Source organism: Micromys minutus, assembly GCF_963924665.1.
Source record: "Micromys minutus genome assembly, chromosome: 2".
Lineage (NCBI taxonomy): Eukaryota > Metazoa > Chordata > Mammalia > Rodentia > Muridae > Micromys > Micromys minutus.
Window position 1 is genome coordinate 58,058,394 of NC_137971.1, and position 22,482 is coordinate 58,080,875.

At 48.4% G+C, this 22,482-nt stretch overlaps 1 protein-coding gene across 1 annotated transcript in view; it reads left to right on the forward strand.

Moving 5' to 3' along the window:
• The window catches only part of CHID1 (chitinase domain containing 1), a 37,873-nt gene extending 15,447 nt beyond the window's left edge, over nt 1-22,426 (forward strand). The window contains exons 8-13 of the mRNA XM_080911690.1: nt 574-666; nt 7,764-7,865; nt 9,145-9,300; nt 20,127-20,207; nt 20,384-20,426; nt 20,593-22,426. Of these exons, the coding sequence (XP_080767816.1) occupies nt 574-666; nt 7,764-7,865; nt 9,145-9,300; nt 20,127-20,207; nt 20,384-20,426; nt 20,593-20,691 (574 nt within the window). The 3' untranslated portion in view covers nt 20,692-22,426. The remainder of the gene's footprint in view (nt 1-573; nt 667-7,763; nt 7,866-9,144; nt 9,301-20,126; nt 20,208-20,383; nt 20,427-20,592) is intronic.
• Nucleotides 22,427-22,482: the final 56 nt, after the last annotated feature.

Genomic DNA, 22,482 nt, shown 5'->3' on the forward strand with positions numbered 1-22,482 from the left:
TTGGGACAACTCCTTTAAGATGACCTTCTTTGGTGACAAAGCTGGTGTAAAACATGTCACTGGCAGTCCACTGGAGGGGTAAGGAGTGGGTTCCCAGGTTATGTGAGGAGAGAAACTAACATTTGCCTTTGAGGCATACCACCATCCGCCTCCTCCATCTTCTTGTCTGGTTTCCCCATCTCTTACCCTCCCCCCCCCCCCCCCCCCCGTTCTCTTAGTATCTACTCCAACTATTCTGCCCCAGCTTCCTTCCCTACCTATGCTGCTCTAAGTGGTTTATGGTATGCATAGCCTGAAGGTGACTAGGATTTCTCTGGGTCAGTGTTTGGCCCTTCAGGGCCCTGAAAACACCATTTTTCTGGGGATCCCCAAGTATGAGGAAAGGGAGGCTCAACTGGGGTACAGAGTCTCCTTACCCTCAGCTCCCTCATGGATTCACACTGAAGAATTGGTATAGGGCTGTAGTTCTGCAGCAGGGCCTAAGGCTAGGGCTCCATCTGTTATGTTCTTGATGCAGTGGGTCCAGGAAGCCCCACAGTGCTCTGGGCTAACCTTGATTCTTGCTTCTTACAGAGGCCTCATTCACATGCTTACTCATTTGGCTGAGGCACTGCACCAGGCCAGGCTGCTGGTCGTTCTGGTCATCCCTCCTGCTGTCACCCCTGGGTAAGTGCACTCTAAGGGTGGAAAACAGTCAAGGGCCCAGTTGTCAACAGGAGCTCTTCACTCAAAATAAATAAAATAAAATAAAATAAAATAAAATAAAAAGGGCTGTAGGGGAGGGGGAAACTGACCTACAGTTCTGACCTGTCTTGTCCCTCAATATAGACATCTATTGAGGAATCATCAACATGAGCATCCACAAGTGTAGACTCATTATCTAATCTCTGAGGCCCTGAGGCACCTAGCTCAGTTCTTAGGCTATCAATACTTAGTATGCCTATAGCATATTGTACTACAGCTGGGCAGGCTGCTGCCAACTAGAGCCACTAAAGGGACCTGGGCCTTTGTCCCAGATTCTGGCCCTTTTTTATCATTCCCATCCATGTGAGGCAGCTTTTTTGGAATCTTTGGGACAATATGTGGTGGCATAGGTAGTACAACGGGAGCCAAGGCATTTGGATTCCCATGCCTAGGGCCTGTCTTAGAAAACACTAGTGTTTGACTTAGAAATAACAATCTGTGAAATAGGAGACTCAGAGTTACCCAAGGATAGCCTGGGGCACAACAGGCAGGAGCAGGTATGGAAGGTGGGTAGAACTATTGGATGGGAGTCCTAGGAATTTTTCTGGTATCTAAGCTTCCAAGGCCAGCCCTATCTATTTGGCCTTTAAACCCTCAGATGGATGCTAAGCTCACTGACCTACACACTAAAAGAGAGCACCCTTCTCTCCGGTCATCTCTGAGCCTTCAGCTATCTGAAATGATAGTAGCTGGATATAGTTGAATGTACCAACAGGCTTGCTGTGTCATTGGCAAGTTAATGAGTGCTTATAAGAGAAATTAATTTTCTGTGAATTTAAGGCTAGCCTGATCTATGTAGCAACTTCCTGGCCAGTCAAGGCTACATGGTGAGACCGTTGTCTCATATAAAGGTGAAAGCTGAGTGTGGTGTATATCTTTTTAATTCCAGCACTCATGGTGCTGAGGTAGGTGAGTCTCTGTGAGTTTGAGGCCAGCCTGGTCTACATGATGAGTTCCAGGCCAGCCAGAGTTACATAGTGAGGTATTGTCTTTAAAAAAAAAAAAAAAAAACAGGGCTGGAGAGATGGTTCAGTGGTTAGGAATGCTGACTGCTCTTCCAGAGGTCCTGAGTTCAAATCCCAGCAACCACATGGTGGCTCACACCATCTGTAATGAGCTCTGATATCCTCTTCTGGTGTGTCTGACGACAGCTACAGTGTACTTATAATTAATTAATTATAAGTTTATTTTTAACAGTGTACTTATAATTAACCCCCCACCAAAAAAAGAAACAAAACAAAACCCCTCATGTTAACGTAGCACCTGCAAGGTGCTTGGGCAGCTGACAGGAATACTAGTTGCTGAAGGCCTACTCTGTGTCCCTTGGTGTCACCTGTCAGCTCAGCTGATACTATTCAGGCAGTTCAAAACTTAAGGCCCACCAGCTCAAGGTAGTTTCTCCATCCCAACCTTGAGTGTGCCAAAACCCCTTTGTATGGTGTGGATGTCTGTCTGCTGTCTGAGTTTTCTCCGTAGACTTTCCTCTGCTCTCAGCCCATTAGTAAGGACTGTGATCACAACAACAGGCTCTCCACATTGATTTCAGGCCTTTCCCAGGAGTTCCGCTCCAGAGTGCAGTATGCTCTGGTGCCTCTAGGTAGGAACCTGGAAAGTAGAAAGCATGAGAGCTGTATGTCACTCTAGTAGCTCTAGATGACACAGGGTAGGTCTCCAGTGACTAGTATCTGTGACAGCTACTAAGTTAACTCAAATCACTTGGGCTTGTTTGCTTGGTTTTTTTTGTTTGTTTATTTTGGTTTCTTGTTTTTTTGAGAAAACATCTCAACTGTATCCCTGCCTGGCCTGGAACTCACCATATAGACTAGGTCATGTTTTAATGTGTGCAGCCTATGTGTGCAGTGAGGCTTCATTCTGTTTGTCTATTGCTTGGTATTATGCAGGGATGCTCTTCATTATTGCTCTGAGACTCAGTTCTGGGGACGTGTCTCTCTAGCCACCTCTCTTTACTGTGTCTGCTGAGTTGAGCACAAGGTGCTAGGTGAGGAGGTATCCATCTCTGCCTTGGTGGACCCCAGGCCAGGTCTATACCTGGATCTCAGTGACCTACTTTTGCCAAGAAGAGGAACCCAGATCAGGTGTTTGTCCGGGGACTGGGGCCTGTGTTAGTCCCCACGCTGCATCTTTGCGTGAGCACTTAGACTATTTGACCCCCCTGATCCTTGAGCTTGCTTAGGGCTGGTAAGGGTAGAGCAGAGAGGACATTTTCTTCCTCAGCTGAACAGTCTTGTAAAGACAACAAGGGAGTCACAGCCTCGCAGAACAACCTCTGGAACTATAAGATCAGCTGTCTCTGCCAGGTGCTCACTTCTGGATCTCTTGGTTTATAGTGTTGACCGGAGTGCTATGGCTAGGCGGAAACTTGGAGTAGACAGTTCAGAAACCTGTGGCAGTCTCTGAGTCTGTAGAAGCTCCTCTTGGATTCTGGTCAGGGTTGGGGTGTCATATTTTGAGGAGGATCTCTGTCTAAGCATCTCCACCCAAGCTCCTAGTTCTTTGCCCAGAGTGGCTCTTAGAAGCCAAGGCTAATTCCATCACTCACTTTGCAGTGACTGAGGCACATAGTTCACCTTATGTGGCCATGAGGAAAGGGATTCTGGAGAGTACCCAGAGTGGGGGTTGGAGATGCATCTGCAGTGACTGAAAGAAGGACCAAGAGGTGGCAAGAGTCTGAGGGGAAGCAGGGCCCTTAGCTGGTTGAGGCCATGTGGCCCTGGGGATGACCCTTCTGCCTTGAGTGTAGTGGAGCTCTGATGGCACTACTTCAGAGCATGGTGGTGCTTACTATCCTCCTAGTCTGTCCTCTCCTAACCCTTGGTAGGGAGCCACCTCTGTAAGGGAGCCAAATCAGCACCTGTGCCCAGCATCTTCAGCAGGCTGCTCTAAGAAGACAGCTCTGGTGTGTGGGGGTGGGAAGTGGGAGTGGCTTCTAGTTACCAAATGAAAATTCACTTACATCCTTTGTCACCAAAGGCAGGTTAAGTCAGAGCTGCTACAGAAAGGGCTGCCACAGCACAGCAGACCCTTGAGGTCTTGCTGTAGAACAAGCTGTTCAGCCATGCTGACCTTGAGTACTTCTTTCAAGGTTTCTTGGGTACACTCAGCAATATATAAACCAGGGCAGAGTAGCAGCCTTGAAGATGTAGTTTAATTAGAGCCCCAGACCTATTAAGGCTAGCAACATACCATCTTGGAGACATAGAAGATACCAAGTTTGCTTCTAGCCTGCCTCTTGGGTTTCTCAAAGGCCAGTAACATACTACCAAGAATGGCAGTGAGGAGTGTGACAAGTTAAAAGTCAGATCAATCTCTAACCTGCCTTTCACATTTCCTTGGCCTCTTTAGCTCTTAGGGATCTCCTAGGTTGATGACAGAGATCACAGGAACAAGGCCAGGCAAGATGGGCAACAGGAACTGTTAACTGCAGGGTGAACCAGCAGTACCCATTCTGTTTCCCTAAAAGAAATAGGGACCTGGCTCACCACACAGGGGCATGGAGAGAGGAGTCAGGAGGTGAGAGTCACAGGGGCAAGGGCGTAAAGCTTCAGAGAAAAGCCATGGGACAGCTCCAGAAGGGATGTCTTTAAGTCTGTGTACCTTCTGTCTGACTGTAACTCCAATATTATGATGCTGCCAACTATAGATGGCACTAATTGTGGACTGAAGGAGGGAGGCACTTACCCTGTTGGCTGAGGGACAGGAAACTGACACTCCAGAGTAGGAAGGTGCTGCCTTGCTGAGATAAGGTGGTTCTGGGGCATGGTTGAGAGTTGACAGCCTTGATGACCCCCCCTGAGGTTGCAGGTGGCAATGGAGGGAGGCTGCTAGGCCCATAGCTCTCATGATGTTCATGATGCAGGCTATAGCTACAGTGTGCCCTGGCACCAATCTGAGCACTTCCCCTAGCTACAGGGTGTCTAGATAACGGGCCACATGACTTTAGGGCCCCAGCCCAGTGTCAATACAGTCCTGCTCTCTAGAAAAGAGGTTCTCATCACTGGAAAGGGTAGCCTGGGCTATGAGGATTGCCCCATTTTAAACCTTAGTAGGCACTTAAAAGTGTCTCACTGCTAGGGCTGGATACTTTCCTTCTTTGCCATGGGAAGGCCCCAGCTGCATGGGGCCTGTCCAAGACCCGGGCACTGAGCGATGTGTTTTGTTATATTGTTTTCCTCCCTCAGAAATTAATTCAGAACATGAGGTTTTCAGCATGAGCAGTAATTTCTGTTTGTTGGAAGTCAGGCCATGTGTGGCCTATTGGCAAGCTGCTTTTATGTCTCTCAAGCATGGACTTGTTTTGTCCTGGTGCTGTGGGACAAAGAGAAACAGCTCAGTGGCCAGGCTCCCCAGGGGTTTGGGGCAGGAGCAGGGCAGGCTGGGGAGGGATGGCTCTAGCAACAGCTTCTGCATAGCCTTTCTTCCTCAAATGCAAAAGGGCAAATAACATATCCCCAGAGAAACCCCCAAGGACTTAGGCAGGAGGATGGGAGTAGGGGGGCAATGAGAGGCCCAGTGGTGTCCTGTATTTTGTACTGAGGGCTACTACCCTAGCAGGTGACTCCATTTCAGGAAAATGTTGGCTGTGTTCCTTGTTTATCTTTATCTTGTCTTATCTTGACCACTTAAGAACAAGGCCATTCTGACATGTGGGCTGTTCTTAATGGCCCAGCCTGTGGAATTGAATTGTGTTGCATTAGTGAGAAGCTACATAGGGAAACAACCCCCCCCCCCCCGTACCTGTCCCTATATTCTGTCACTCTTTCACCTTGCACCCTCTCCTTTGGTGTCAGAACCCCTGACCTACCCCTGTTTTTCAGGTGCTCGGGCCCCTGCCCCCAGCCCTCATCTCCCCATCCATGGCTACTCGGTGTCCTGGTAAAACAATGAAGGCAAGTGCTGTGGCAGCCTGCCTGGAGGAGCTAAGGTGACCATAGGGGTCTGTACCTAGAGACAGTGAACCTGAAGGTCAGATGACAGCAAACAACACTGCACTTGGGCCAGCTGTACTTAGGCAGAATTGTGTGGCGATCAGATCTTTGTACCCTGCCTTGAACTCACAGAATGCTCTCTGGCCTGTCCACACCTCTGGATGAGATCTAACTGATAGGTCAGCTGGTCCAAGAAGCACAACTCGTTGGGGATACCATTCAAGCAGTGGGCAGTGCTGTTACCTAGCAGGTAGCGGATACTGTCTACTTTGACTAGTCCTTGTCTACAGTTCCCTCTGACCAGTGTGATTTAGCAAAGGAAGAGGGTTTTCTGGGAGCCTTCAGACAAGATCTATGCCCCTTGCCATTGGGAGAGGCCTGCTTTTCTTTCCCTTGTGTATAATACTGCTGTAAGTCTTTAGGGAGAAGTGTTCTTCCCCGGCCTTGAGTGAGGTCACAGGTCCCTATGTGGGACTTTGCCAAATGTGTCTACTCTGCTTAGAACTAAGCCCCGGGGACCTCTTCTTGCCCAAAGGCTTCCACCACACCTTTCTGAACCTTTCTGAGCCTTCTTCCTGCACTGCTTCTGAATCTATAACACAAGGTAGGACTAAGAAAGGCTGCTCTTCTGCCAGCCTCTGACTGCAGCTCATATCCTTCTTCATGAGCCATCAGATTTAGAAACAGCAGGGGCTGACATACTATGAGCCTGTAAACATTGGCAGGTTCTTTTATATTTATATATAAATATTTATTAATTAATGTATTTATTTTATATATGAGTATGCCAATGTTGTCTTCAGACACACCAGAAGAGGGCATCAGATCTCATTACAGATGGTTGTGAGCTGCCATGTGGTTTCTGGGAATTGAACTCAGGACCTCTGGAAGAGCAGTCAGTGCTCATAACCACTAAGCCATCTCTCCAGCCCACATTGGCAGGTTCTTAGATGAGGGTCCCACCTAGGAGCAGGCAAGCATTTGCCATGGAAGACTGTCTTAGTTACTATTGTATTGCTCTAAAGAGTTAGCATGGCCAAGGTAGCTCTTATAAAAGAAAGCCTTTCTTTGGAGGCTTGCTTATAGTTTTAGGTTAGGCCATGATCATCATGGTGAGAAGCAGACAGTCATGGGGCTGGAATAGTAGCTGAGATCTTTATATCCTTACCCATGGGGGTAAGGGGGAGGTAGGGACTGGACCTGATATTAGCTTTTGAAACCTCAAAGCCTATTCCCAGTAACTCACCTCCTCCAACAAGACCACACCTCCTAATCCTTCCCAAATAATTCAACTAACTGGTGACTAGATATTCAAATGTATGAGCATATATATGAGTGAACCCTTCTCACTAAGGATAGCACAGAGCCCTTATTATGTTTCTAGAATGAATGTTTGGGCCCCATTGGGAGCAGGAATAAGAATAACTGTTATTTTCTGGGACCAAGATATTGTGTTTTCAGAGGCCCAGGTCCTGGGGACACAGAAATGGGTAAGCCATGTCTGGGCAGCTGGGATCCCTCTTCTGTATGTTCCCACTATGGAATGGTTCTGGAACAGGGCTGGGTGCCAGGTAAGCTATGCAGCTCTTCTCTTTCTCTCAGAATCTTCCAGGGACAAGGAAAGAGGGACATCTCTGTTTGACTTCAGCCCTCATCGTAATACCTAGAGTATGTATGACCCCAGGCAAATAGCACACTGCCTCCATTCCTGAAGGAAAGTAGCCTGGGGTCATACAGTTCCTAGAGCAGCAGTTCTTAACACTGGGTTGTGACTCCATGGGGGTATGGAACAAACAACCTTTTCGTGGGGGTCACCTAAGACCATCAGAAACACAGGTATTCACAATACAACTTATAACAGTAGCAAAATTACAGTTACGAAGTAACAACCTAAATAATTTTATTGTTGGAGGGCCCTACAATATGAGGAACTGTATTAAAGGGTCACAGCATTAGGAAGGGAAGAGAAGGAGTACAGACTGGGAACCCAGACAGCATGCTTGTTCTGACTCTGACTGGGGAAGGCCAGCCGTCCATACATAGTGACTCAAAGTTACGCTTGTCTTGTTACAGGACTGACCAGCTGGGCATGTTTACACACAAGGAGTTTGAGCAACTGGCTCCCATGCTAGATGGCTTCAGCCTCATGACATATGACTACTCTACATCACAGCAGTGAGTATGGGCTGGTAGGGCACTGTAGGTACAGTGGGTCCTCAGGATGATACAGGACTGCACCCTGGTCTCTCAAGCAGACATCTGCCTATGGGCTCTGTGACTCAGCATAGATGGGCAGTCACTTTCTCTGCACCAGATGCTGCCCTGTTCTCAGGAGAGCTGACTCTTTGAGAGTCCCTGCCTGGGTGGAACTTTGTCACCAGTGACATAAGCATAGTCTGTCTGCCACTTGTATTTTCCTTGGGTGTTGGTCCTGGCTGCGTGTCTGCTGACTCTTCCTTGCTCAGTATTTTATACATGTTCCTACTGCCCTAGGGTTGGGGAGGTTACAAATAAGTACTTTGCCCCATCAACGCACTGGTGGGTTTCATCAAAAGGTGCTAAGGCCACTTTACCTACAGTATTTAAATGATATTTCTAGTTCTGCCCCTTTAAAAAAAATTTGTGATGTGTTTAGTGTCTCATTTTCCTAAGATTTATCTTGTAATTTTAAATTATGCATGTATGTGTCTCATGTGGAGGTATAAGCATGTGTGTGGGCTCTCAAGGAGGCCAAAAGTGTTGGATTCCCTGAGTCTGGAGTTACAGTCACATGTGAGCCTCTGTGTGTTGGTGCTGAGAACTGAACTCAGGTTCACTGCTATTTTTCCAGCCCTGAAATTTTTTAAGTCTAGGCCCTCACTCTATCCCACGCTGTCTGGAACTCACTTTATTAGCCAAGGCTTGGCATATACTTGTAGCAGGTGTGTGCCACTATGTTCAACTTCTTCCCATCTCTTTATTTTTAATTTATTTATTTTTATTTTATGTACATTGATGTTTGACTATATGTATGTATGTGTGAGGGTCTTATATCCCCTAGAACAGGGACAGTTGTGAGTGGTCTTGTGGGTGCTAGGAATTGAACCCAAGTCCTCTGCAAGAGAGCTAGTGCTCTTAACTGCTGAGCCATCTCTCCAGCCCTCAACCCCCATCCCTTTTTTTTGTTTGTTTGTTTTTTCTGGAGATGGTTTTTCTGTGTAGTCTTGGCTGTCCTGGAGCTCACTATGTAGACCAGGCTGGCCTTGAGCTAATAGAGATCGCCTGCTTCTGCCTCCCAGGTGCTGAATTTAAAGACGTGTGCCATTATACCTGGCTTCCTAATTCTTGAGAGGTATTTGCCATAACACTGAAGGAAATGGGCCCAATGTAGATGACCTAGAAGAACAAACTATAGTCAGACACAGGACTTTCTGCCTTCTTCTCAAAGTGGCTCCATTTCCCATTGAACTTGCAGGCCTGGCCCAAATGCTCCATTGTCATGGATTCGAGCCTGTGTCCAGGTCCTAGACCCCAAGTCACAGTGGCGAAGCAAGATCCTCCTGGGATTGAACTTCTATGGCATGGATTATGCAGCCTCCAAGGATGCCCGTGAGCCTGTCATTGGAGCCAGGTGAGCCCAGGACCCTCCTGGTCACATTCCAGGTGTTACAAAGAAGTAAGTTTCAATCCCTGGGGAAAGGGGAAAAACGTTGGGGCTAAGAAGGTTAAGGGTAACTCTTTTGGGCTTTGTAGACTGTGGAGTCTGAGATATGGGTTGGGTAGAAAGCTCCAGTGCTCTGTTGGATACACCCCACGCCCATGGGGGTTAGTACCTCACCCATAGTGTTGGTGCCTTAGCCAAGGTCTGCAGCCATGGTGTAGCTGTCCTGCTATTGGGGAGAGGGTTGGATGTGGTTGGCTGGGCTTGACATGGCTTACATAGTTCCTCTGGGCAGCACCTGTGTCAAGTGGACTTGGCCAGTACTGGCTCTTCCTTTTCTGGCCCCATCATTTCCTCCACTGAGGGTCTCCTCCAGTGTTTTGGCTCTGTGGTTTTAATAGAGTGAACCCAAGCACCTCTGGGTCTTAAAGTATTGCTTCTACTTCCTCCCTGTGCTTCTCCTGTACAAATCTCCTGCCTGCCACCAAGCTTCAGTGCTAGCTGTTGGGTTTCCGTGTTTGGTGCCTTCAGTCACCTGTGCTCAGTGTTCGCTCACTTTTTACCATGTTTGGGGGCATTCAGTAGTCCCTCAGCTCCCATCCTCTGTCCCCTCAGGTGTGTGGTATGTACTGGCCTGATGGGACTGCTCCTGAGCTCCTGAGGTGTGTCTCCTTTGGATTTCAGTGGCTGGGTTCTTCCCTGTTCCCTCTCAGCCTTAACCCCACCCAAGTTTCTTCGTGTCATCTGAATGTTTTCTAGTTCGTATTTTACCTCTGTAGATTCAGTTGTGTTGCTGTTTAGTCTCCCTCTGCAAATCCTAACATCTGGGTCAGTGACAGCTGGCCTCTGCAGGTGACTTCTCCTTCAGTGAGGGAGTGGGCTGTTGTGGAGCCCCTCTGAAGATGTCAGATGTGGTGAATTCTGCTAGTAAGTGCTAGATATTTTAACATTCTTACAAATCTGGGGTCTTTGTTCTGGGTTAGTTGCTTAGAAGTCTAACTAGACATGATGGTAGATACCTTTAATTACAGTACTTGGAAGGCTGAGACAGGTGGATTTCTGTGAGACCAAGAAAGCCTGGTCTGTTTATCAAGTTCTAGGCCAGCCAAGGATACACACAGAGACCCTGTTTTTTTTTTTTTTTTTAAAAAAAAAAAAAAAAGGCATTTAAACTACCCACTTTCCTAGTGGTTTTCTATGGGGAATGGTATTCAGAAACAGAGATTTGGGTGGTTTTGCCCACTGGGTGCAGCCATTTCTTTCTGATCCCTAGGAGAGCACATTCTATGGAAAATGCCATGCGTGCATCACCCAGGGCAAGTGCACAGTGGCCAGGCTGCCCGCCTTGTACTACGTGCTGATATTCTATTCATTCTGTGCTTCAAGGTTCTCTCCACCTTGGCCCCAAGACAAAGCCAGAGCTGACTTATTTGGCCCCTAGCTGAGCTTCTAGTGAGTGGGAAGGTTGGGACTGATCCCTGCAGTCCTGGTTGTTTGTAGTCTGTGGAGGTACACTCATCAGAGCTGAGATCGCCTCTCATCCAGTTCTTCCATTGGTCCTTCCATGGTGGGGCATTAAGGTTGGCCATGCCATGGATGTGATTTCTGTCTTCTCTACACATCTGCACTCTTTGGTATTCACACAGCTTGTTCCATTGTCTGGGGCTCATCACAGACTTAACAGCTGTTCTAGCCGTCAGTGCTGCTTGCTTGCTTTGTCATGATCATTGGTCTAACAACAGACATGGTAGGGCAGGTTTACTGACTAAGAAGGACCCAACATGGGGCAGACAGAGTGGGAAGCTATTAAGGCTTTGAGGGCTGGCCACCTGCTGTTTTCCAAGAGATTGTTGAGGATCCTGTCAGCCTCTCACACTGTGTCCTGTGCCTGAAGATGTGTGCAGCAGGAACTAGACATGGGGCTGCCACACAGGTGAAGGCTGCTTCTGCTCCACTCGGGAGCACACATATTCATACAGGCTGTTCTTAGTCTCCTGGCATTTCAGGATTTGTCCAGATAAGGAAGGAAGACTGTACCTCTCAATCCTCATCTCGATAATGGCTCCTATGGGGCAAGATGAGGGCATGCATGCTCCAACCAGGACATGTGCCTACCCAAGGGAAACAATTAGAAAAAGAAAGTAGCTTCCCTGGGGCTAGGGCTGGCAAGCTCATTGCTTTTGCTAGCCTGCCTGTGCAGAAAGACTTTGCCTGTCCAACCTCACCTTGTCAGGGCTGCAGTATAGATGCCCACTCAGCAGGGACACTTACTTCCCCACAGGACTGGCATAAATAATCAGACAGACTTCCATGGGCATCTGCATGGCTATAGATCCAGCCAGCATTGACCCTGCCTCAAGGGTACTTATCAAGGAGCATATGCTCCTCGCCTTGATCCTGGCCTGTAGGGCTGGCCTGCAAGGAGAGAGACCTAGGAGGACACAACAAGAATGTCCCACAGGCACTGCTGCCTGCCCAAGTTTGATACTTGGTGACTGCTAGAGCCTTTTCTTGGCAGATCTCTGAGACTGCTCAAGTTTCCCTGAGTGAACACAGCTCCTGCTACTCAATTGTTGCTAGGCTTTTAGATCCACAGAATGCTCTTCCAGACCCCACCTCAACCCCATTGACGTCTGACCTCTCCCTGCAGACAAGCTTCCTATGCTTACTCTTTACCCGTTAGACCTTTTCCCTTTACATGCCCCATGGGCATACCTCAGCTGTGTGGTGTCCACTCTTGACTTAGAATTCAGCTTTCTAAGAGCACAAGGTGAGATAGGCCTCCTATCTGGGGGTATCCTGGAGGATCTTCTCCACCGGTGCCTGAATCTGGGGTTTCCTGATTTCTGGAAGTACTTATGTTTTCAAGTCAGAGCCTTTCCTCGCTCTCTGCTTGCACCTTCTACTGTTGGAGCCAAGTTTGTTTCTTACTAATATTGCTGTCAACTGCACTTGGACCTGTGCCTTGGGCAAAGCAAATTGCTGCTCCCAGCCCACCCTACACACTGTGTATGCTACCCAGTGACGTTGTTCATAGGATCCCCTCTCAGGCTATGTCTCTCCAAAGTGAAAAGCTCTCATCCCATCATCCTGTTTGTCTCCGCCCACAGGGCTGTGTGCAAAGCAGGTGGCGGGACAGGATGAATCCAGTGCTGTGGTTCTTCTTTGTCTCTGATGCCAAAATTCACAGAGACTGCCTGTTTTCTTCCTTATCTTGTTTTATTACTTTTGTTTTCTTTTGTTTTAGACACATATTCTGTAGCCCAGGGTGGCCTCAGTCTCACGATAATCCTCTTATCTCACTGAGCTAGCTCCAGCCTTCAGATCTTATGCCTTCTATTTAGTTTGTTCTCTCAAAATTGCAAGTATCATCTGACAACCAGTGATGTGGGTAAAGGATTCCCTCCCCCTCAAGGTCCCCAAGTCGTTATGTTGGGCCCCCTGACTTTGACTGAATAAGTATAGACCTCAGGCACGGCCCCTCTGCTAAAACAGGCTCGTCAGCAATTTTTGTTTCCATAGAGTGGGACAGTGCTTCATGGGGCCCATACCAGAGACAAGAGAAACCCCCAGAGGAGACTGCATCTGCTGAGAAGCCAGTAGAGATCCACCTTGAGCTGTGAGAGACTATGAAGCCTTGACTGTCTGACCTACAGTTTTGAGGGTGGCTCTGCCATCAGCCATCTCCTCCCAGCAGATCTGGACTTTGGGAAGAGGAGGGTCTCGACAGTGCCCTACTCCTGGCAGTCTTGGGGCTGGTTTCAGGGCCCTGTACAGAGCTAGGAGGTTCCAAAAAAGAGCCTCTTATATACAATTTGGCACTGGGTAGGGATAGCCAGGTATACTGTGTACAAGGTGTCTTCCTACCTGGGTCCCAGTGAGTGTGCTTAGCCCACAGACCTGCACATGCCCTGTTTTCACTGATGAGTGTCATGAGCTAGTTGTAGCTGCAGTGCCTTCTTTGATTAGCTTTGGCCATAGGTAGACACAGGTAACAGCATAGCAGGTCAGGCAAGTCTATCATCTGCACCTGCTGGCTTTACTCAGTGTTAATCCCTGTTCTCTGAAAGCTTTACCCCACTGAGCATCTCAGCTTTGCTTCTGAGGAAGCCAAACCTCACCTTGCCTTGTCCAGTGACAGCAACCATTTGACGTTGCTGACATCATTCTTTTTTTCTAGGGCTCAACCCTGCCTGCTGCTCACTTCCAAGTTCTCTTAGACCTGTATATGGGATCGAAGGGCCTCTCATAGACAAGGTCTCTCGTAGAAAGGTTTCAATGCCCTTTTTTCCCCAAAGCAGAATTTCTTCCAGGTCGATGGCATAGGGCCATGTTGTAGTCCGGTCCCTCTGGTGGGCTTGAATCCAGTTAAGAGGGGTGGCTGTGAGACAAGCAGACTTGCCCCTGCTGACCAGGCCAACTGAAATCCTGCAGCCCCGCAGGCCAGGCACCGCACATAGGGGAAGGTGTTAAGGGACTTATTGACTAGGGTCTAACTGCTCCTTAAGAACATAGCTTAGCAGGATGCAACCCTGTCCTATCGGTTACCACAGGTACCTCTATTGATGGCCCCAGGGGCAGATAATGTACCTGGTGTGAAATACAGGTGAGCTTCTTAAGCTCCTTAGGATTCAGTTTTACCCCCCCCCCCCTTTAAAGATTTACTTATTTTTATGTGCATTGGTGTTTTACAAACTGTATGTATGTTCATGTGAGGGTATCAGATCTTCTGAAACTGGAGTTACAGTTTTGAACTGCCATGTGGATTCTGGGAATTGAACCCAAATTCTCTGGAAGAGTAGCCAGTGCTCTTAACCATTGAGCCATCTCTCCAGCCTTCATTTGCCATATTTGTGAAAATCCAAGCATGGTCTCAGGATGATCTGCCACCCCATCTTAGCCTCCAGCACAGAGCCCTAGTCCTCTCCAAGACAGACATGGTTCAGCCACTTAACCATCTGCTCAGCTATATATGGAGCCAAGGCCCTGTGATAGGGGTGATAGGGGCAATAGGCCGACTCATTCAAGCCAGTGGCTGTGGTCTGTTTGCCTCTACCAGCCGGGCAGACCATCTGTGCCTTTCTTATAGTAGGATCTGCAGAGTAGTACTCCATACTGGTATGGCCATGGCTCCTGGTAAAGCTCTGGGCTGGCCTGCTTATTGCCTATCTTCAGAGTTATGACCCCTCACAGTGGCAGAAACAGGTTCAGGATGCCTGTCCTGGGCCCCTGACTCTGCATAATTAAGCTGATTAAGCAGCATTGCTAAGCAACTGCACATACGTGCTCTCATGTACTTACTAGACAGCTACCTCCTCCCTTCTGCCCCATGAAAGCTGAACTCACTTGGACTGTGTCTTCTGCCTTCACCCTGCTGCCAGGACATAGAATTGTCCTAGTGATGAGCCACAGTTTACTTGGTGATGTGAAGAATCAAGGCCAGCTGGCCAGGAAGTGTGTGGGATCCTTCCGGCATGGGCTGTTGATGCTCCAAACATGGTGATGCCATAATTGTCTTGGGATACATTTGGAAGCTATCATGGTCCAGGCAGTCTGTCAAATGGAGAACCAGCCTTGGTGCTAATGATCATTTCTACCCTGTTCCTCTTTACCCTGTAACGCCAAGGCAAGTTCCATTATCAGTGTATATGATAACTTTGTGTTCTGTGATGAGGAGCTTCTAACTATGGCAAAGATAGAAGCCAGATGAAGATGAGGCCCAGCGGCATGGTCCTCATTCTTACCCCTCCTATGTATGCATCTCTCACCGTAGATGGCCCAAGAGAAGGGATCCTGGGCCACTTCCTCTGAGTCCCTCCTTACTCGGCCCCAGCTGGTTCTGTGCATGTCAACATGTCCAGAACATTCTAATCAAACATGCTTATACAGCCCTGCTTTTTAACTTTTATTAATTTATTTTGGGGATGGGAAAGCACTGTTGTGGAGGTCAAGGAACAACATGACCTCTGTTGGTTCTTTCCTTTCACTGTCTGGGTTCTGGGTATCAAGCTCAGGACATCAGGCTTGGTGGCAAGCACCTTTACCCACTGAGCCATCTCACCAGCCCTGTTTTGTCTCTTAAATTAATGTTTAATTTGTTTTTATTTTTGACTAAATGTATTGGGGGGCAGTATGTGAACACAAGTGTCAGAGATATCAGATCCTCCTGGAACTGGAGTTAGAGCAGGTAGGTGACTCACCCAGTGTAGATGTTGGAAACCGAATCTGGGTCCTTTGACAGAGCGGTACACTCTGCACTCCTATCTGCTGAACTGCCATACCAGCCCTGGTTTTTTGCTCTTTTCATTTTGTGTGTGTTTGGGGTTTTTGGAAACGTGGTTTCTCTGTATGGCTTTGGCTGTCCTGGAACTCACTCTAGATTAGGCTGGTCTTGAACTTAGATTCACCTGCCTCTACCTCATGAGTGCCAGGATTAAAGGCATGTGCCACTACTGCTGGCTTCCAGGCCCAGTTTTTCAAGTAAAATTTAAAAAATTAAAATATATATTGTATATTGGTCTTTTCCCCTCTTGTCCTCACCCTCCTTTTCCTCACCCTTTCTGCCTGCTTTTAGTCTCTCATGTCCCCTAGACAGTTTGACCTCCACTTTCATGTCACACAGATGTATATGTGTATGTAATTTATATGTCTATATAAAATTTAGGAATCACAAATAAGAGAAAACATATAATACTTGTCTGAGGTTGACTTAATTCGATTATTTGATTCTATCCATATTTCTGCAAATGATATGATTCATTCTTCTGTTTGACAGCCCTGTGTTTTAGGAGACCAAGGAAAAGGCTTTCTATCACCTGCCAGCTCTGCATGCTCAACCTATGACACTGGCCTCACTTAAGGTCTTTCTGGAGTTGGCCCTCAGCTCAGATGTCATGTGAGGGATACCCTAAGGAGATGATGGGGCTCCATCTTGACTGAGCTTGCAGGATTGGATCTTGGGCAGGTCAGGGTAGTGGAAATGCCAGACCTTCTACCTTGTAGGGGTGACTCCAACCTAGCTTTAAAAGATTTACTCTGTGTGTGTGTGTGTGTGTGTGTGTGTGTGTGTGTGTGTGTGTGTGTGTGTATTTTTTAAGTTATTCTATGTGTGGGGGTGTTTTACCTGCATGTATGTGTAGGTACCACATGCCCACCTGGTGCCCACAGAGGCCAGAAAAGAGCACTAAATTCCCTAGAGCCAAAGTTACAGACAGTCATGAGTTCCCATGTGTATGCTGAGACTTCAACCCAGGTCCTTGCTCATAATTGCTGAGCCATCTTTCCAGCCCCCTATTTATTTTTCCTTATGTGTATGAGTGTTCTGTCTGCATACCTGGTGCCCAGGGAGATAAGAAAAGAGATACAAAGCTCCTGGAACTAGAATTATGGGCAGTTGTGAGCTAATATATGAGTACTAGGAACCAATCTTGGGTCTTCTTCACTAGCAGGAAGTGCTCTTAACTGCTGAGCTGTGTCTCTAGTTTGTCCCAACATATCTTTTGTTGGTCCTGACCGGACAGTGTGTTTGACTGCAGTCAGATCCTCGTAAGAACTCTAGGCTTAGTGCAATGTCAGGCTAGGGCCACAATGTCAACTGTGTGGGGTTGTCACGTTGTTCTGAGTTGTTACTCTAGGCCTCATCATGAAGAATGAGAGTCCCACTGCAGATTTAGTCCAAGAGTGGGAGTTCTTTTCCAGTGTCTCAGCAGTTTTGTCCTCTGTCCCTGCCTATAAAGTGCCTCTGTCCACTGCACAGTGGACTCACTAGACTCTGGGCCAAGAAGGCCTGAGAACCTTATCACTAGAAACAGGTAGGACACCCTCTGTCGCTGGTGCTCTAAGCTCCTCTAGAAAGTGTCTAGGTGGGTTCACACATGGCTCTGTCAGCATTCCTCTTTCATCCGAGGCCTTGTGCCATGTACATTACTTACCCCACATTTCAGAGTGTGTAAATAGTGTATTCACAGTTAAATAACCCTTTCCAACCCAGAGGCATTTTATTACCCCCAAAAAAGGCTTTACTCCTTACTAGTCATGCCTCAATCTCCTCAGTTCCTGTTGACCTCTACCCCAGGTCATGTCCCTGAGGACTTGCCACTGTGTTCCATGAAAATGGAATCATTCACTATGTAGCTAAGGCTTTTCTTAGCTTAGGGAAATGCCTTGTCCTTAATTATTCTTCTTTGCAGTAGGTGTTGTGTCCCCAAGCTGGCCCAAACCCCTAGACTCAGACGATCTACCTAACTACAGACATTCCAGCCTCTTCTATCCTAAGGACTTACTGTACCTTCCTGTAGTTCAAGTGAAGCCCATGACCATCTCTCCATGCATGAGCAGTTCTCCATGACATCCTCTGGGCTTATTTACTTTTTCTGGATCTCTTCCTCCTCACAAGGTCCCTTACCCCATCACTGCATGTTTCCTGTCATCTGCTTACTTATGCCTCACATCTCAGAAAGGTGTGGTGACCCTTGCTGTTATGCATAACAACCTGGAGTCACAAAAGCTAGAGGGCTCCAAGGCCAGGCCTTGGTTTCTGCTGTGCTTGAGAGTTGAAGTGCCCTGCACCCAACTCAGGCATCTCTGCCCATCCTACAGACATCTTCAGACTTGACTTCTGTAACAAGGTATTATGAGAGGGCCTAGAGCAGATGCATGCACCTGAGACCCTTGGCTGTTACAGCTACACCTGGTTCCCAAGGCAGCCACACTTGACTCTTCCCCATACCTTCCCCTGACTCTCAGTTCTTTGTCTTCAGAGCCTGCTTAGAGGAGCAGTCCCTAGGTAGGGTTCATGCTGAACGGAGGCATAGAGTCCTCCTATTCTGGTCAATACCTGCTTCCATAGTATCAAACATGAGCGCGCGTTTGCGCGCGCACACGCACACGCACGCACACACTGAGAAGGATGACCCAGTTCTCTAGCGTATACTTACTGACTGGGAGGCAGCAAGCAGGTCTTGTAGGTGTGGCCATAAAAGCCAGCATGAATAATGGTGTACGTGGCCACAAGCCCAAAGTCCTGTGGCCTCTGTCTCATGCCCTGCACGACTCAGGTTCTTTCAAAGGACATCTCAGATGACATTGGGTGGAAAGCCAGAAATTCTTAGTACCTTCGGAGGCATTTGAATCTGGTGGCAAAGTAGTATTTGGTGATCCTCTTCAGGGAGTAATGTTTCCTAGGTACTCCTGAATAAGTCACCTGGTTCAATACTTTCCAGTGAGGACCAAAAAAGCATGGTGCTTCATAGAGGACAAGCTAAGCAATGTGTCCATAAAGCCACATGTAGTAACACAGGCCTGTGATCTTAGCACTCAGAGGAGGGTAAGTTTGAGTCTAGCCTGGGCTACATAATGAGACCATCTCCAAAAGTAAGTGCCCACCCAGCCATAGTGCAGGGTGGTTCTTGCCACACTGTGTAGGGGAACATTGCAGCACTCGGGGTAGATATGTGCATGAAGAACCCTGTGTCTGGTATCAGCTCTGAAGGCTGGGTGCCATTGCCACACCTCTTCAGTACTTCCCCTGCCTTCATTTGCTGTGGTCTGTGGGGAATTGTTTGGGAGAAGGGACAATGATGCTTTCCTAAGCATGGGAAAATGGAACTGTGATCACAAGCTTGCAAAGAGTTCAGCTTGGGCTGAGAGGTGGCTGTGAGCCCGGCTGTCTATTTATAACTGTTTGCTCCATACTCATCCTGCCCTGTTCCTTCTCCTGACTTACTTGGTATATTGGAGCCCTAATACCTGCACAGTAGCTCCCACTCCGTGTCCCCTGAGGCCAGGGCCATTCTCCAGAGCCTGATACTCTCTGGAGTACTGCTGGACATGATGGCAGCTATTCAAGTCTCCAAGATACCTTGGGGGCTACTGAGGCTCAGCACTGTACCCTCCTTTTGTCAGGAACTTAAGACAACTACAACTCAGATCTGGAAGGCAGCTCCTCTGCTGGAGGTTCCCAGGCCTCATTCACCAGGGTGCTGGAGCCTCTGTTACCCACTGTGCCTTCTCTCAGAGCCCAGACTAATAGCCCTGAAGACCATCCCACTTCAGCCTACAGCTGCATGTGCGCACCCTCCCACAACAGGGCCTGATTGTGCTGCTGGATCAAGGAGAAGACCTATACCTGCAGACTCGTAGCTGCAGAGGACAATCCCCCAGACCATCTATTAACATATGTGTGACCATTGTGACCTTTATCTGATATGAGCACTGTTCTGGTCTCAGGTGTACAGCATGTGATTGGCTGTGTGCCATGGGTCATCAAATTGTTGGAAACTGTAGTCTTGGCCCAAGCAGTTGAGAAGAAGTCTTTCTTCAGGAAGGGCAGCACCACTGCAGCTCTGCAAATGGGGCAGTAGTGTCCACCTAGAGAAAGGAAAGTCTGGGACACAGCCTATCAAAACCAATCTTTCTACCCACTGTCCTAGCAAAAGCCCTGTCCTTAATCCTTGACCCACAGCTTGGTTGAGCAGCTGAAGTTTAGATACTGAATAGCTTATTATCTGGGCTCTGGGTCAGAGCAGAGCATTGGGTGGTCTGAACATTGGCTCACAAAAGGTGCTGTTTCCTAGTGCAGGCCTTGTGTACAGTGGGACTTCAAGGTTTGACCACCCGAGCTTTGACCACTGGCTGAACATAACAAAGTGCTGCTGGCTCAGCACTGTTACTGAGGATCTTTTGGAACAATGTATTGCTCACTCTTTCTGTGATAGCCATAGTCACATGGAAGCTGAGGCTTAGGGGTGGGCTGGGGTATGTGGCTAGCTCTCACACCCATAACCTGATCTCTCTAGGTACATACAGACGCTGAAGGACCACAGGCCCCGAGTGGTGTGGGACAGCCAGGCTGCGGAGCACTTCTTTGAGTACAAGAAGTGAGTGACTTGTAGCCCACCAAGCTGTAGGCAGGAAACCTTGTGGGGAGGACACTAAAGAGGGAGCAACAGGGGATGGGGAACAGAGAGGGGCCAGGACTGGACCTTAACCCTGGTGGAAGTGTAGCCCTTAACCTAGCCAGAAGGCAGGGCTCATGTTCCCATTTCTCCTGCAGGAATCGAGGCGGGAGGCATGTTGTCTTCTACCCAACTCTGAAGGTATGTGCCATGTGCTGTGGCTGTCACCTGTAATGCTATGGTGGGAGTGACTTTTGGCCAGATGACATCAGTGGTATCAGTACTTGTCATCTGCATTCAAGGTCTGCCTTGTGGGGGTAACGAGGAAGTGGGTGGAGCAGGTGCCTACACCTCTGTCTACCCCCAGTCTCTGCAGGTTCGGCTGGAGCTAGCCAGGGAGCTGGGCGTCGGGGTCTCCATCTGGGAGCTGGGCCAAGGCCTGGATTACTTCTATGACCTGCTGTAGGCTGGAAAGCAACCCCCAAGTGACTGGACTTTTCTAAGCCATGGAGTGACTGGTGAAATATAGGCCTCTTCTCTGTTTACTGTGAGACAGCTGCTATGGTCCTCAGCAGGGTCCACATGCATGGTTGTTTCCTGGCCCAGGATAATAACTGGGGTCCTTTCTACACACTGCTGCCTCCTGTGGGCCAGGTGAGAACACAACTCCTATCCCCTAGGACAGCCTGGCTCTGGGCTTAGGCCTCTTGAGCACTTTGCAAGGCCTGGTGGGATGTGGGTTTGGGAGATGAGAACAATCAAGAGACTCACTCTAGACAGCCTTTCTTAGCATCACCCTAAAGCCTGACAAAGGCAGTGCACAGGGCCTGCCTACCACAAACAGGTGTATATTCAAGGTGCCCAATAGTTGGAGCAGGCTCTATACATATCCCCTCTGGGCTTGATGTGACCAGGTTGTACGGTCATATTGGAAATTGGCCCAGAGAAGCTGGACTTACTTCTGTGAAACACCCTGGGCCATAGCTCAGACTCAGGATAGGGTTTGCCCATGAGGTAGCAGCAGGACCTGTGGGTTGAGTGGGACAGGTATCATGAGATCAAAAGGGGTCTATCTGATGAACAGCAGTAAGTTGATCCAATGTTGAGGAGACATTCAAGACTTCTGAGGCACCAGCAGGTGAAGACTGGCTGACCTACTTATTTCCTCAGTTCTTCCTTCCAAGTTCCCTCATCCCCTGCTGGAGATGATCTCAAGGTAGTGATTTCTGGTCATGCAGGCCCTTGAGTGGAGCTTCTAATCCACTAGCTAAGGCCCAAGCCATAGAGGTCAGAAACCTTAACTAGGACGCTGCCCTGAGAGTTTCTGAGATTTGTAGTTCAAGATCTTCAGTGTTGGAAATGGAAAAGATGCTAAAACAACAGCCTGACTCATAAAAGACTAAACCTCACCCACTTGGAGTGGTTTGGAGTGGGTAGTCCTACCTAGCCATCAGTTGAACTACCTATTGACAATAACCTAGTGGAACAGAGGTGGTCCCTGGCCACTCAATCAGGTCAGTGTGTCCAAGACTTTAAGAACTTGGGGTGCTGGGCCAAGGGATCTCTGAGAAAGACACTTCCAAGTATCTGATACCTATAAAGCCCTTGGGGCCTGCTGACTTTGGGAGGACAGAGAGGCATCTTGACCTCCCAGTCTATGAGAAGTGGTGTGCTATCCATGTGCTATGTGTGTTATGAGGTGGTAGAAGTTGGAACACTGGCTGGCACTGTGAGGCCATGAAAGAGCCTGGTCCACACTGGCTGCCCAGTGACAAAGCCTGAATCCTAGCCTTGACTGTAAGGGCTTAAGCGGATGGGAGTATTCTTCGAGTATGAGGAGTGAGTGACATGGAGCTCTCCTCGCTGTGGGCAGAGCACTGCTGAAGTAACAGAATAGCCTTCTGTGAGCAGATGGCGTGACAAAGGTGGTGTGGGGACAAGCAGCATAGGTCAGGGTGCCACAGGTCCTTGTTGGAGAGTCAAAAATGACAGAAGTAGATGGGAACTTGGGTGAGTTCTCTGGGGCCACAGAAAAGTGAGCAGCCAGCTTGGCCTCTGCATTTTGTCCCCTCATTTGTGATGGGGACAAATGAGATTGACCCCAAGAACCATGCAGGGACATGCCCACTGAGCAGTCACCTTCAGGTTCTGGATGGAGTCAGCAAAGTTGAGGTATGCAGAGGTGCTTTGCAAAAGCTGACAGACTAGTAGAAATTCAGTGAAGGGCAAGACAGTCAGTAGCTATGGTGAGCTGGTG